This window comes from Eumetopias jubatus, unplaced genomic scaffold, assembly GCF_037043125.1.
Source record: "Eumetopias jubatus isolate StellerSeaLion01/CBP00866 unplaced genomic scaffold, mEumJub1_p1.0 scaffold_17, whole genome shotgun sequence".
Classification (NCBI taxonomy): domain Eukaryota; kingdom Metazoa; phylum Chordata; class Mammalia; order Carnivora; family Otariidae; genus Eumetopias; species Eumetopias jubatus.
In genome coordinates, this window is record NW_028274823.1 from 40,811,016 (window position 1) to 40,823,347 (window position 12,332).

Consider the following 12,332-nt stretch of genomic DNA (forward strand, 5'->3'; position numbering starts at 1 on the left):
CAGGTACAGTCTTGGCTCCCTTTGCCAGTGGCAGTGTTTAGGATGATTTTCTTTCTCTTGGGGCTTTTGTGGGCTTCTCCAACATGCCCTGCTCCTCCTCCTTCTCCACAGCTCCCCTTCCAATTCAGGCTATGACTGCCTTTTAGTTTCTGTATTCAAAGCCACGTTTCCCATTGCTTTCTTCTGAGATTACCTTGCCCCTTGTCACTCTTAGGTGGGACCTACTTAGATGGTCTTTCACCTTGCTGAGAAATATGGAGAGCAGATAGCTGAGTATTGGGGACCTCTGTCAAAGCTGAGACAGAAAGATGCCTGTATTAATATCTGGTCACAAATAAAAAAGTTCTAATGTGGGTAATGCCACACTGCAAATTTTGAGAAGTACAGAGCGGTGGGTTGTGGAGAATTGTATGACGTGGTGCCAACGAACATATGCTTTGGAGTCAGATGATGTGGCTTGGAATCTGGACTCTGACATTTATTTACTAAAAATTTTTAAAAAAGCTGTAGCAAAATATACAAGATGTAAAAGTTACCATTTTAACCGTTTTTAGAGTTTACAATTGAGTGGAATTACATTCACATTGTTATGCAACCATGGCTACATCCATCTCCAGAACTTTCCATCATCCCAAACTGAGAGTCTATACTCGTTATACAATAACTCCTCTCCCCCAGCCTGTGACAAACGCCAGTGTGTTTCCTGTCTCTATAAGTCTGACTTACTGTAGGTACCCTATATAAGTGGAATCATACAGGATTTGTCCTTTTTTTGTGTTCTGACAATTATTTTTGCAATTGTATATTAAAGCTAAAATCTATCTTGTGAGGACATTTGTTGTGAGAGAATCACAGGATAATCCTTGGCACAGAGTGTGCCTTCAACAATTCTACTTCACTTAATGGGATTTATTTACGAAGGGTGAAAAGAACACGGATCTCGAGTACCAGAAAGAGTGTGCGCCTGCGCTCTGTGCTCTCTAGAGGGCGGACAAGGGCTTTGCACTGACCCGAGCGGAAGTCTCGCGAGAGTGTCAGACGTGTGGCGTGAGGCGTGGGAGGAAGGTTGTGCTCTCGCGAGAACTCTTCCTTTTCGGCCCTTTACCTGATCGGGCAGGTCTGTCGCCGAGGAAGCTTCCACTCCGATCGCCGGGCGCGGCGCTTCGAGCTGGTAAGAACCGTGGTGGCCCGCTGGGCTGGCGCACCTCTCCCAGCTCTCAGGTCGAAGGCTGGTTCGGGGCTCCATGACCGCTTGCTTGCCGGGCCTGGGCCTGCCCTTCCCATCCGGCCTTTCCCTCGACCCGTTCGGCCCCGGGGGTCACCTTTTCTTGACTGTTGGCCGCTCTGGGCCTGTCCTCTCCTCAGCCCTCGACACTCTCTGCCCGGGGGCCACCACCTCTGCCTGCCCGCCTTCTCCCGGCCCCGGGAGTGACAGCTGCAAGGTTTTGCTTGCTCTCGCCAGGGCCTCCTGGGGCGAAGAGGCTCCCGTTTTACAGAACGGGCCCAGAGCATATGTTCGGTGGAAACGCGAGGAAGATGATATTTTTCCGGCCCTCTGTAAGCCAACACAGCGTTACCTACCGAGAGGTGGTTTGATTCTCTCCTTTTTTACAGATGAGAAGAGCAAGGTTTGCTCATTCCTTGATTTATCCCACCAGCAATCATTTATTCATTGCCAATGTGTTCAGGGTGTTGAGGCTAGAGCAATGGAAAAAAATGGGCACAACCCTTATTTTCGTTAAAGTAAATTCCTGTGGCGGGGCAACAGTAGTATAAACAGTCTTAGGTGCCCTGTGATACAACATGGGATGATGCGATCATGAATGACAGCAGTCAGAGCGCTAGAGCCTGTCAGATCGAAAAAGCAGCTTTTTTCACAATTCTATTTTCCGATGTTTTCTAATCAGGGTAAGGTTTACCATAGCATAACTTGTCTTTTGAATGGATTTAGTTTTCCATCACCCATTTGGTAATTTGGAAATGTGGTTGTAAGTACTCTTGAATTATTTCCTGGGGTGAGGATGAGACAGGTCGTCATAGTTGGCTCATTTCTGTACTGCGGTCCTAGCGTGACATTTTTGAACTTTATCGGACCTTTTGAGGAAGACTTACCCAAATGCTACAGTGAAGGTGGGGGTGGTGCATGTACCTTGTGGCTTAGGGAAGTTACTTGGTTTGCTCTTTGGAATGTTTGCTAGCTTGCCTATTTGTTAAGATATGTGAGAAAATATATGTAAGCTCTAGCCTAGTAATATTCCTTACATTTTATTTCTCTTTTTTCCTCTTCTATGGGACTTTTATCCTTGGGTCCTTAGGGTAAATCCTAGGGATCTAAAGTTTTATGGTTTTATGATATTTTGTGTCTAAATAAACCTCTACAATTACATTATTACTGTTGGGCAGATAGGTATTTCAAAAGTGGAAAAGCACAGTGAGCTATGTAAGGGAAGGAAAATGTGATTCTTACAGGGGGAGGAGATATCCTATTTTAGAATTACATAGGACACGCCTAGGCACCCCATTTTATTAAATCAGCTTAGCTGTGCCAGAATTTCAGGAACCTGTGTGGGGGCTTCAGAAAACTGTGCAGGATATTCTGACACATCCCTACCCCCTCTTGGCTAGTGTTTTTCTTTCTTTCTTTCCTTCTTTTTTAAGATTTATTTATTTATTTGACAGAGACACAGCGGGAGAGGGAACATAAGCAGGGGGAGTGGGAGAGGAAGCAGGCTTCCCGCTGAGCAGAGAGCCCAATGTGGGGCTCCATCCCAGGACCCTGGGATCATGACCTGAGCCAAAGGCAGACGCTTAATGACTGAGCCACCCAGGTGCCCCTTGGCTAGTGTTTTATAATAATTTCCCTCCTAGAGTAAGGGTTAGCATACTGTAAAACATTCAGAACCAGTCATCATTGCTGCTGGTGGATTTTTAACTCTCAATGTCTTATTTCAAAGAATTAGTATTTTCTGCTGAATTTTTAGTGAATCAATGGCACAGATTCTTCTCTAGGTAGCAAGTTCACCATTGTGCCCTCAGGGACTGTCAGAAGTATATTTCAGTGTAGGCACTCAATAAATATTTGTTGAATGAATACATAAAATCTTAGTACTGAAGTGATCCCTTTAACATACATTGTGTGGTTAAGGACTTTAGACTCAGACCTGGGATTAAATCTTGGTTCCTCTACTTGGAAGCTTGTGATTGTAGGTGATATATATTTAACTTCGTCAAACCTTTGGTTCTTTATTTTTAAAAAATTACAGTGATACTATGTACTTTAAATGTTCGTGAGGACTAAATGAAATGTTTAAAAAAAAGAAACCCTTGGCACATAGATGTATTAAATACTTACTGAATTCATTCAGCAAATATTTATTGAACACCACTATATAATTGAACAAAAAGACAAAGTTCCTTCCTGTGTGGAACTTACCTTCTAGTGTGCTTTCTGAAGTGGGGTCAGAAAATAAATGTCAGATTGTGATGAGTACTGTGGAGAAATATAAGATAAAGGGGGAGTGCGTGGAAGGAAGATTTTATTTTGTATAGGATAGTGAGGAATGGCTTCACTGAGAAGACAGCCAAAGGAAGTGATCAGACACCCTAAGGAAGTGAAGGAGTGAGCATAAGGATATCTGGAGGAAAGTGCAAGGACCCTGAAGGTGAAGCATCCTTGGTATGCTGGAGGAGCAGCAAGGAGGTAATTGTGACTGGACTGAGCAAGCAAAGAGAAGAGCCGGTGAGGAGGGAGGAGTAGGGAGCAGTCATGAGGTTTCTGCAGGAATACTGAAGAGATATAATGGTGACTTACTAAATTGATGAGCTATTTATTATCATACCCCATTATCTGACCAAAAGTAATAAAAATAGCTACAGGTATCCCCTGCTTTTTTTTTTTCTTTTTTCCTCTGCTTTTTTAAAGCTTGCATTATGCCACTTCCCTTTTATGAAAGACCTGTATTCGTATCTGTTTTCACTAAGTGAAAGAAATCCAAAGAGGATTTTTGCTTTTATAAAAAAGGGCAAAAACCAAAAATGATGTTCAGCATTTGTTTTGCAGTGAGCCAAAATAGAGGCAGTATGCAGTATGCGCCCCAGCAGCTAGAGTGGCACCGCCAAGCTCCTTCCCTGGGAGCTGCACTCAGTATCTCAACATCAAGCCACCACAGCTTTGAACTGGGTCTCTGAGGACCAGTGCTTTATCTCAATTAATTTTGTGCATCCATTTGACTTTTTCAATAGAAGTATCCCGAGCCTCAGGGAATAAAGATTTGTCACTATGCATGATATACAATAGAATGTGCTCCTGGTTCAGAGAGCACTTTCTGAGGCATTGCTGAAATCAGTGAATTCAGTATCTCTGTTTGCATACCAGTTAGGTTCCAAGTCTAAAGTGACTACAGTAAGGCACCAACCAATATTTATGTATTGGATTAAGTTCAGTTTCATGGAGGCACTATAGATGTCCATGGCATTTTTTTCTTAAGATTTTATTTATTTATTCATGAGAGACAGAGAGAGAGAGAGGCAGAGGGAGAAGCAGGCTCCCAAGGAGCAGGGAGCCCAGTGCGGGACTCGATCCCAGGACCCTGGGATCATGACCTGAGCCGAAGGCAGATGCTTAACCATCTGAGCCACCCAGGTGCCCGATGTCCATGGCATTTTTATTACTATTCCTGCTACCTTTTTTTTTTTTTTAAAGATTTTATTTATTTTTTTGTCAGAGAGCACAAGCAGGGGGAGCGACAGGCAGAGCAGGTAGAGGGAGAAGCAGGCTCTCTGCCAAGCAAGGAGCTGGATGTGGGACTTGATCCCAGGACTCTGGGATCATGACCTGAGCCGAAGGCAGACGCTTAACCGACTGAGCCACCCAGCCCCTTCCTGCTACTTTATAGCGCTCTTAAAACTTTTGTCCACAACTTTCATTTTGGCTTTGTTTTCATTATGGATATGTCTGAATACTTTGTTTTAACATAGAACACACAAACAAGGTGAGTGGCCTAGGTGATAGGGGGCCAAGTTGAGCACTTTTACTCTAGTGGGTAGCTTTAAATAGAGTCTTTAAATAGTATGCTTATCAGAAGCTGCCATGTAGTTCTCAGCTTGTCTTTGCTTGTTATATTATAACATTCAGTCATATTTTATAAACATCACTTCAAGTCTGCAGTTCTTCAGAGCCTGACATGGTATTGATCCTCTTTGAATTAGGTAGATTCACTGGCAAGAGGATAAAATAGTTATTTTTTTAACAGTGTTTCTACTTTTTTTTTTTTTTAAGATTTTATGTATTTATTTGACACAGAGAGAGAGAGGGAGAGAGAGAGCACGCACACACAGGCAGTGGCGGGGAGAGGCAGAAGCAGACTCCCTGCTGAGCAGAGAGCCCAACACGGATTCGATCCCAGAACTCTGGGATCATGACCTGAGCCGAAGGCAGACACTTAACCGACTGAGCCACCCAGGCGCCCCTAAAATAGTTATTTTTGAGGGTGTTCTTTTTACTTCTGATGTGAATGATTCATTCTAATTCTCTTAGCCATCCTTATCCCAAGTCGTCATCCTGATTTTGCCTGGTTTGATTATTCAGTGGACTCAAGATGTTCTTCTCTGGTGCTAGTAGTATGTTTGGGGGCACTTGAGGCTTACTATTCCTCTTATCCAGCATTGCCTAGAGTGCTCTACAGATGTGACAATTTGGTTCAGTGAAGGAGTGAATAACTGACCAAATATGTTAAAAGGTTTTTGATTGTCAGTTTGGTCATAGATAAGAAATTAAGTCTTTTAATACTTGGGCACTTACTGATTTCATAAGAACATAATCTTAGGTATATTTTGAGTTTAATTTTGACATTATTGCTAGTCCCCCAGGCTTGAAAGAAGAAAATATATCACTTGTTCACTTCTTGTGGGAAAAACCACAAGATATTTATCATAAAAACAGGGATAAAATGGTATTATTACTGTGATCGTAGATAAGTAACATGTTTTCCTATCCTTGACTGTATTAAGGCCAGAAGTTTCAAGTTAAAAATAGGGCAGGGCCCCAGTTCTGAAAGCCTACCAAACTTCTGTGATGTCAGCTAAAATTTCTGTGGTACTGCAAAAATCTGAGGGGAAAAAAAAATCCTGAGTTGGCTGTAAATACAGTTAATATTTCCCCTTTAACTCACAGACTTCCTGATGTTTGTGAATCTCTATAGCTGAGCTTTGATGGGTCTGGTCTCAGGAAAAACACTTTATTTTAATGCCTCTTCTGGGATTATGGTTTCAGTGGCAATACCCTTGCTAGTTTTGTCTTGTTTGAAAGAAAACTAAAAGTAGTGTTACACTGGAAACATTTCCACCTCTGAAAAACCTTCCTGAATTAATGCAGGCCTTAGTGTGACATCAAGTTGATTATCTATGTTTAAAGAACTATACTGTGCTTACTGTGGCTAGTCTGAACTTGAACATCTGTTTATCATTTATTCATCTATCCATTTATCAAACATATGTTAAGTCTCTGTTGAGTTTAGGGTCACAGCATTGCACAACTTCAGGGACACCATGCACCTTTTGTCAATGCAATAGAGCATGTAGAGTGAAGGAGTTTGGTAATGCCAAGACACCCTTACCAGGCTATCTGTTCAGCATTAGGGTGTACAAAGCCAAATAAAACATGATACCTTCTTTTGGGAGTCTCAAGCTAAGGAGGCAACCATGTAACATGTAATTAGAGTAACATGTTATAGGTGTCATGCTGGAAACCTGTACAGATTAGAGTGGGTCCAGAGGAAGGAGCCCCTAATTCTGTTGGCCAAAACTATTGAGGAGTGGGGTGCTTGGTCAGGAGAGGCTTCATAGTGGTGGGACTTGAGCATAGTTAGAGTAGAGAAGTGGACAGGTGGGGAGAAGGGAACTGGTATTGCTGGCAGAGAGCACTGGGAGAGCCAAGCTGGACAAGGTGAACCAGCCTGGAGTGTGCATAGAATAGCTGTGTAGCAGGTCACAGTGTGGGGCTGCCTTGAGGAGACGGCAGGAGAATCATGTTGGAGCAAGAAAGTAGAGAACTTTATTGCCTTTGTAAGAAATTTGGACTTTATCTTGTAGGCAAGTGGGGAGTCATTGGAGAGTTACAGTTTATGTTCTCTCTAGATGAGAGAGATGAGATCTACTAGGAGTGGATGGTCCTCTTGTTCTGAGACAGCATAGAAATCTTGAAGCAGAAAAGAGGTAAAATCCCCTTTACAATGTAAACATTTTATAAAGATGGCAAATAATGAAGTTTAAGGGAGTCAAGGGGACCCTGCAAAGTGGTTTGAATGCAGAATTCTTCTAGATTTCTTTTTTATTAAGATTTTTTATTCACTTGAGAGAGACAGAGAACAAGCAAGCCCATGAACTGGGGGGGAGGAGCAGAGGGAGAAGCAGACTCCCCGCTGAGCAGGGAGCCAGACCCAGGCTCCATCCCAGGATCCTGGGATTATGACCTGAGCCGAAGGCAGATGTTTAACCAACTGAGCCACCCAGGCGCCCCTGGAATTCTTACAGATTTTTATGATTTTTTTCTCCACAGTCTTTTTATGTTTATGTAATATCGAATAAATCACATTATTGTAGTAACAACTAAAGCTGGCATAAACTGACAGAACAAACACTGACTCTCAGTAACTAATTCAAGAATTCAAGTGAGGGAGAGCTGGAGCATTTAGTGTGTGGAGGCATTGGTCAGGATCTTTTAGAGAGGGTGTAGAGATTATTGGTTATGTAGGTGATAGTCAACACAGTTTCTACTGTATTTACATTGTGAGTATTTTATAGAGGCGCCTAAAAGATGAAAGTTCTTGACATCAGTTATATTTTGATAGACTGAGAATTCCTCCTTTCTAGCCATCTGACTTAAAGTACAAAGGGCCAAAAAATTTAAACTTTCATCATTTAGAAGTATGTTTCTTTTTTTTTATCTTTACAAAATGTGTTATCCAATGAAGAAGACATTGTTTTCTCCTTATTTTTGGTAATGTATATCTGAAATGGGATCCCAGAAACTTTGTGCATCATAGATAAAACAGGTGCCTCCACAAACAGTTCATCTGAAATCTGAGGGTTGCTTAATTGAAGGTGATGGCCTTTAGTGTTTCCTTTGATATTTTTTTTTTTTTGAAGATTTTATTTATTTGACGGAGAGAGACTGCGAGAGAGGGAACACAAGCAGGGGGAGTGGGAGAGGGAGAAGCAGGCTCAGGGAGCCCGATGTGGGGCTGGATCCCAGGACTCAGGAATCATGACCTGAGCCGAAGGCAGATGCTTAACGACTGAGCCACCCAGGCGCCCTCCTTTGCTTTTTGTCATGTGGTTTTGCTTTACTCTTCCTATTTACAAAAATAGTTTCATGTGCATAGACAAGAGCAAATATTTTACATTAATAAAATTGATTGAAAGGGAATGACTAGTGCTGTCTAGATTTTTTTTTTTTTTTTAGATTTTGTCTTCTGGCCTGATTGGATATGCAGGCTATAAGGGTTGTTTTTGGAGAAAAGGGCACCAAACTAGACGTACCATGAGCATGATAATCAGACAGGAATACTGTATGCCAGGTACTGTCCTAAACATTTTACATATAATTCATGTAATTCTCACTGAGTTGGCGACAGTAATAATGGACATCTGGAACAATAGGCGAGGGCTGAACCCCAGCTGGGCTGACAGTGGTGATCTCAGGAGGCATAAATTACTGGGCAGGGACATTCCAAAAATAACTCGGTAAGCCTTCAGAAGACCCACGGTTGTTATTTCTCTGTAGCGATTAGCAGCAAAACCCTTAAGTCATAGACGTTTTGACGATTTGGGCCGCGGAGCTGGGTGGACACAGGCTAAGAGCTGAAGCAGCGGAGCCGAGGGGAGGCTGGAGAGGAGCCCTTTAGGAGCTCCGGAGGCGGCGGGGGCCTGGGGTTGACGGGAGGGGGGAGGTGCCCGAGTGGGCGGAGCCTCCCGGGTTGTCTCCGGCGCCGACGTGCGCGCTCCCAACGCCGGGGGCTGTTGCCAGTCGCGGGCGGGGCGCGGTGCGGCTTTTGGTTTCTGGGACCTTCGGCACTCGAGCGGGGGAAAAAAGCGTCCTCGGGCTCGCCGGGTTGTACTCGCGGCGGACACCGAGCCTGCGAGGTTCGTCCGGCAGCCCAGGAACGCCGTGGGAGCGCTCAGAGTCGCTTGCCACGTTGGGGTGGGGAAGGGGCTCTGCGGCCCCGGCTGTGCGCATGCGTGCTGAGCGGTGACCCTGCGACTGCGGCTTCGTAGGGCTACTGTGCTCTTAGAAAGTGTTGGGGAACCTGGAAAGTTCCATGAATCATTGTTGCTTTTAACTAGAAAAGTCTTACTTGGCATTAGGTGGGGAATTTTGTGGTCGGTTTGCAATTACTGCTTCGGAAAGTTGATGTGCTGGGGTTGATTGTTCGTAGTTACAAGTATAAAGGTAGACCCAGCGCAGTAAACTATGAAGTGTAAATCTTAAAATATGCTATTGTGATTTCATTATTTTATTTAAGTCTCTTCAGGTATTAACCTTTATTTGTGAGGTGTAAAAAAAATTGCGGAGAATCAAATCCTGAATTTCAAAAATACTTGGTGTTGATAAAGAAAAGTGGACTGGGCCTAGGGTAAGACATATATAGCTTTTGAGTTAATGAACTGTGAAATAAAAAAACAACCTTTTATTTTTTTTAACAATAGAGAACGTGTGGAGAAGAAATGTCTCAAGGTAATGTGGAATATTACTTTATAATTAATTTTTTCATGAAAATGTGTACAGTCTAATATATATTGTCTTCATCAAAGATAACCAAATTGGCAGTATTACAAACTTAGTGTAAATCCATAGAACATAGGTGTATGCTGTGGATTGTTTTTTAGGGCGTAGGCTTCTAGCAATGATTTGGATGCCAGGAAAATAACTAAAAAGTGGACTCTTTTTTTTTTTTTTTTGGAGAGGAGGGGCAGGTGGGAAGGGTGACAGTGAGAGCTGGAAGGTGCAGTTAGAGATGACCTGGTCTAAGCCTTCAGACAGACAAATGGAACTTTGAGTGATTCTGATACAGATGTGGGATCAGAATCCAGGGCTCGTGCTGTGTCATTCGTACTTGGCACTGGTACTTGGCAGTATTTTGATTATTCCCAAACTATCATGACATGCACAGGTACTGTTTATTTTGTTAGCATTATCCAAGTAAGAAAGTTCTCAAAAATTGTCATAATTTATTGAGGACTATGAAAATGGACAGAATCTTGAAGTTATTCCAGTAGCATTCCATTGGAATGTTCATTCTTGGTTTTTTTTTTTTTTGGAATGTTAATTTCAAACTCTAGTATTGGCAAATAAAAGTAATTTGTGGGTGTTAATACACTAAAGAAAGAACAAGCTTGTCAGAGAGCATCCAGGACTAGACCTTAGGAACCTTAGTTCTAAACTCAAACCTGTTATGGCTGTGGCCTTTAGATGGGTCTTCTAAACTGTCTGGGCCTTAGTGTCTTCATGTATAAAATGAAAACAGTCTACTAAAGAGATGGCTAAGAGTTTTTCACCTTTAAATTTTGGTTTGTGTTGGTCACAAGAGGGTTATAGCTTTTTGGAAATTTTATGCTTAAACCACATGATAACGATTTAGCTTTGTTTGTGGTTAGTTGCTCAATTCTAGTTTCATGATCTTTGGATTTCATAATTAGATTTGTGCAAACCACTGTGCAAAAATGGCATATATAGTTTATAGAACTCTTTGGGGAAAACTCTAGGTTTTCCTGGAGCTTTATTCGAGGGGTGCATGTGTCCCTCCCTCCTCCTTTCCCCTACCCCCAAACCTAGAACAGGAATCCTAGAGGCAGGGAAGTTTTAGAAGCACTTAAACTTTTGACTTTGTCTCAAAAAATATACATTTAAGACAGTCTTCTTTTGAAGGTGGTGGGGCAGTGACAAATGGGCTCTAAAGACCCTTATTAACAAGGTGACTGCTTTGAAGGATAACACTCATTTTTTGAAAACATGTGATAAATATGTGGGGAAAATCAGTTTTGTAATTTAAATCTCATCCTGCCTTCTGTCCGTAGCTGATAAAGAGAAAACCCAATTTGTGTACTTTTGCCATATTTGTTCTTGTTAGTTTGTATAGTACTTGTGATTGAATTTAGAAGAGCTCCTTTAGGGATCTAGTAATAACAGCACTTATATGCATTTGAATTTGCCACCGATATGATCTAGAGCTGTGGGGTTTTGGCATTGTGAAGTACATTTTAACTTAATTTTATTGATTACGTTTTACACTGTGCCAGGCATTATGGCATTCCACACAAATGGTGAAGACCTAAGAATGGGAAATTTGGCACAGGTGAAAGTTGGTTAATAATTGGAAGGACAGCTAAACATGCCTTGCATATAACTTTTAAGTGCAAAGCAAAGCAACTTGTAATGAGGTGATACTCCAGCTCTCCAAGTATGAGCCAACAGTTCACTTGTGTTGCACAGGTATTTTTCAAAGTCCCTACAGTGTGCACCAGGTGTACACTATGCCTATGCTTAAAACAGGGCAGTTTACAGTGTGAAAAAGTTAGCAAAATAGTTGCAGCTGGTCTTTTGAGGGTTGGAAAAAATTTCCACAAAAATTCCTGTCAAATTTAGTTAAGGAGGCCCTTCCTTTTTAGAGGTCATTATGGCGAAACAGACTGAGATGTAACAAAATAACAGGGAAATTATAAAGTTTCTTGACTCTTTCAGTTTCTTAGAGGTCACTAGTTTCTCACTATGGATCTTTTCTCCTGACATGGTCAAAAGAAAGCCTATTATGCTTCTTCCTCCCATCGTTTTATTTCTGAGGATGGGGATCACACCACTTTTGTCCCTTTCCAGCTTGTAGCTAGCTATCTGGTCCTAAACCTAGGCTTGAAGATGCAGTCTAGGCCAAAGTTTGCTTCCTTTCAGATGAGGAGTCAGCCATTTGGGGGACTCTACACTGGGAAAGCGTCTGTTCAGCCAAAAGCTGCCTTCTTTGGGAAGGTCGTTGCCTTCAGAACTGATAGGAAGGAAGTTCTTTCATATATTGCCTCAGATGTCTCCTGTTTAATCCTCCTCTACTCCCTTTGGGTGATTCTGAACAAATATAAGTCTTTTTGACAGGTCACCAAGTATTTTGAGTGTCATAATCAAGTCCTCCAGGAGACTTCTTTTATCTAGGCTAAACAGCTTCCCTTCCTGGAGAAATTTTTCATGGTTTGAAGGTCCCTTTCCCTTTTCTAAATGCCTGTTCTAAAGTGTGTTTTTCAGAAAGAAATTTCAAATTTAGTTTAATAAACATGGAAGAGATTAGTCCTGT

At 42.2% G+C, this 12,332-nt stretch overlaps 1 protein-coding gene across 5 annotated transcripts in view; it reads left to right on the forward strand.

The window, feature by feature from the left end:
• Nucleotides 1-12,332, forward strand: part of NCOA4 (nuclear receptor coactivator 4) — a 62,833-nt gene that overhangs the window by 38,864 nt on the left and 11,637 nt on the right. Inside the window, exons 1-2 of one of the 5 annotated variants that reach the window (XM_028098862.2) lie at nt 1,132-1,171; nt 9,706-9,733. The exons of 2 other annotated variants lie outside the window; for them this stretch is intronic. In XM_028098862.2, the coding sequence (XP_027954663.1) occupies nt 9,724-9,733 (10 nt within the window). In that variant the 5' untranslated portion in view covers nt 1,132-1,171; nt 9,706-9,723. Of the gene's footprint in view, nt 1-1,079; nt 1,172-9,032; nt 9,142-9,705; nt 9,734-12,332 lie in introns of those variants that run through there. 2 more of the 5 variants (XM_028098860.2, XM_028098864.2) reach the window with 2 other exon arrangements.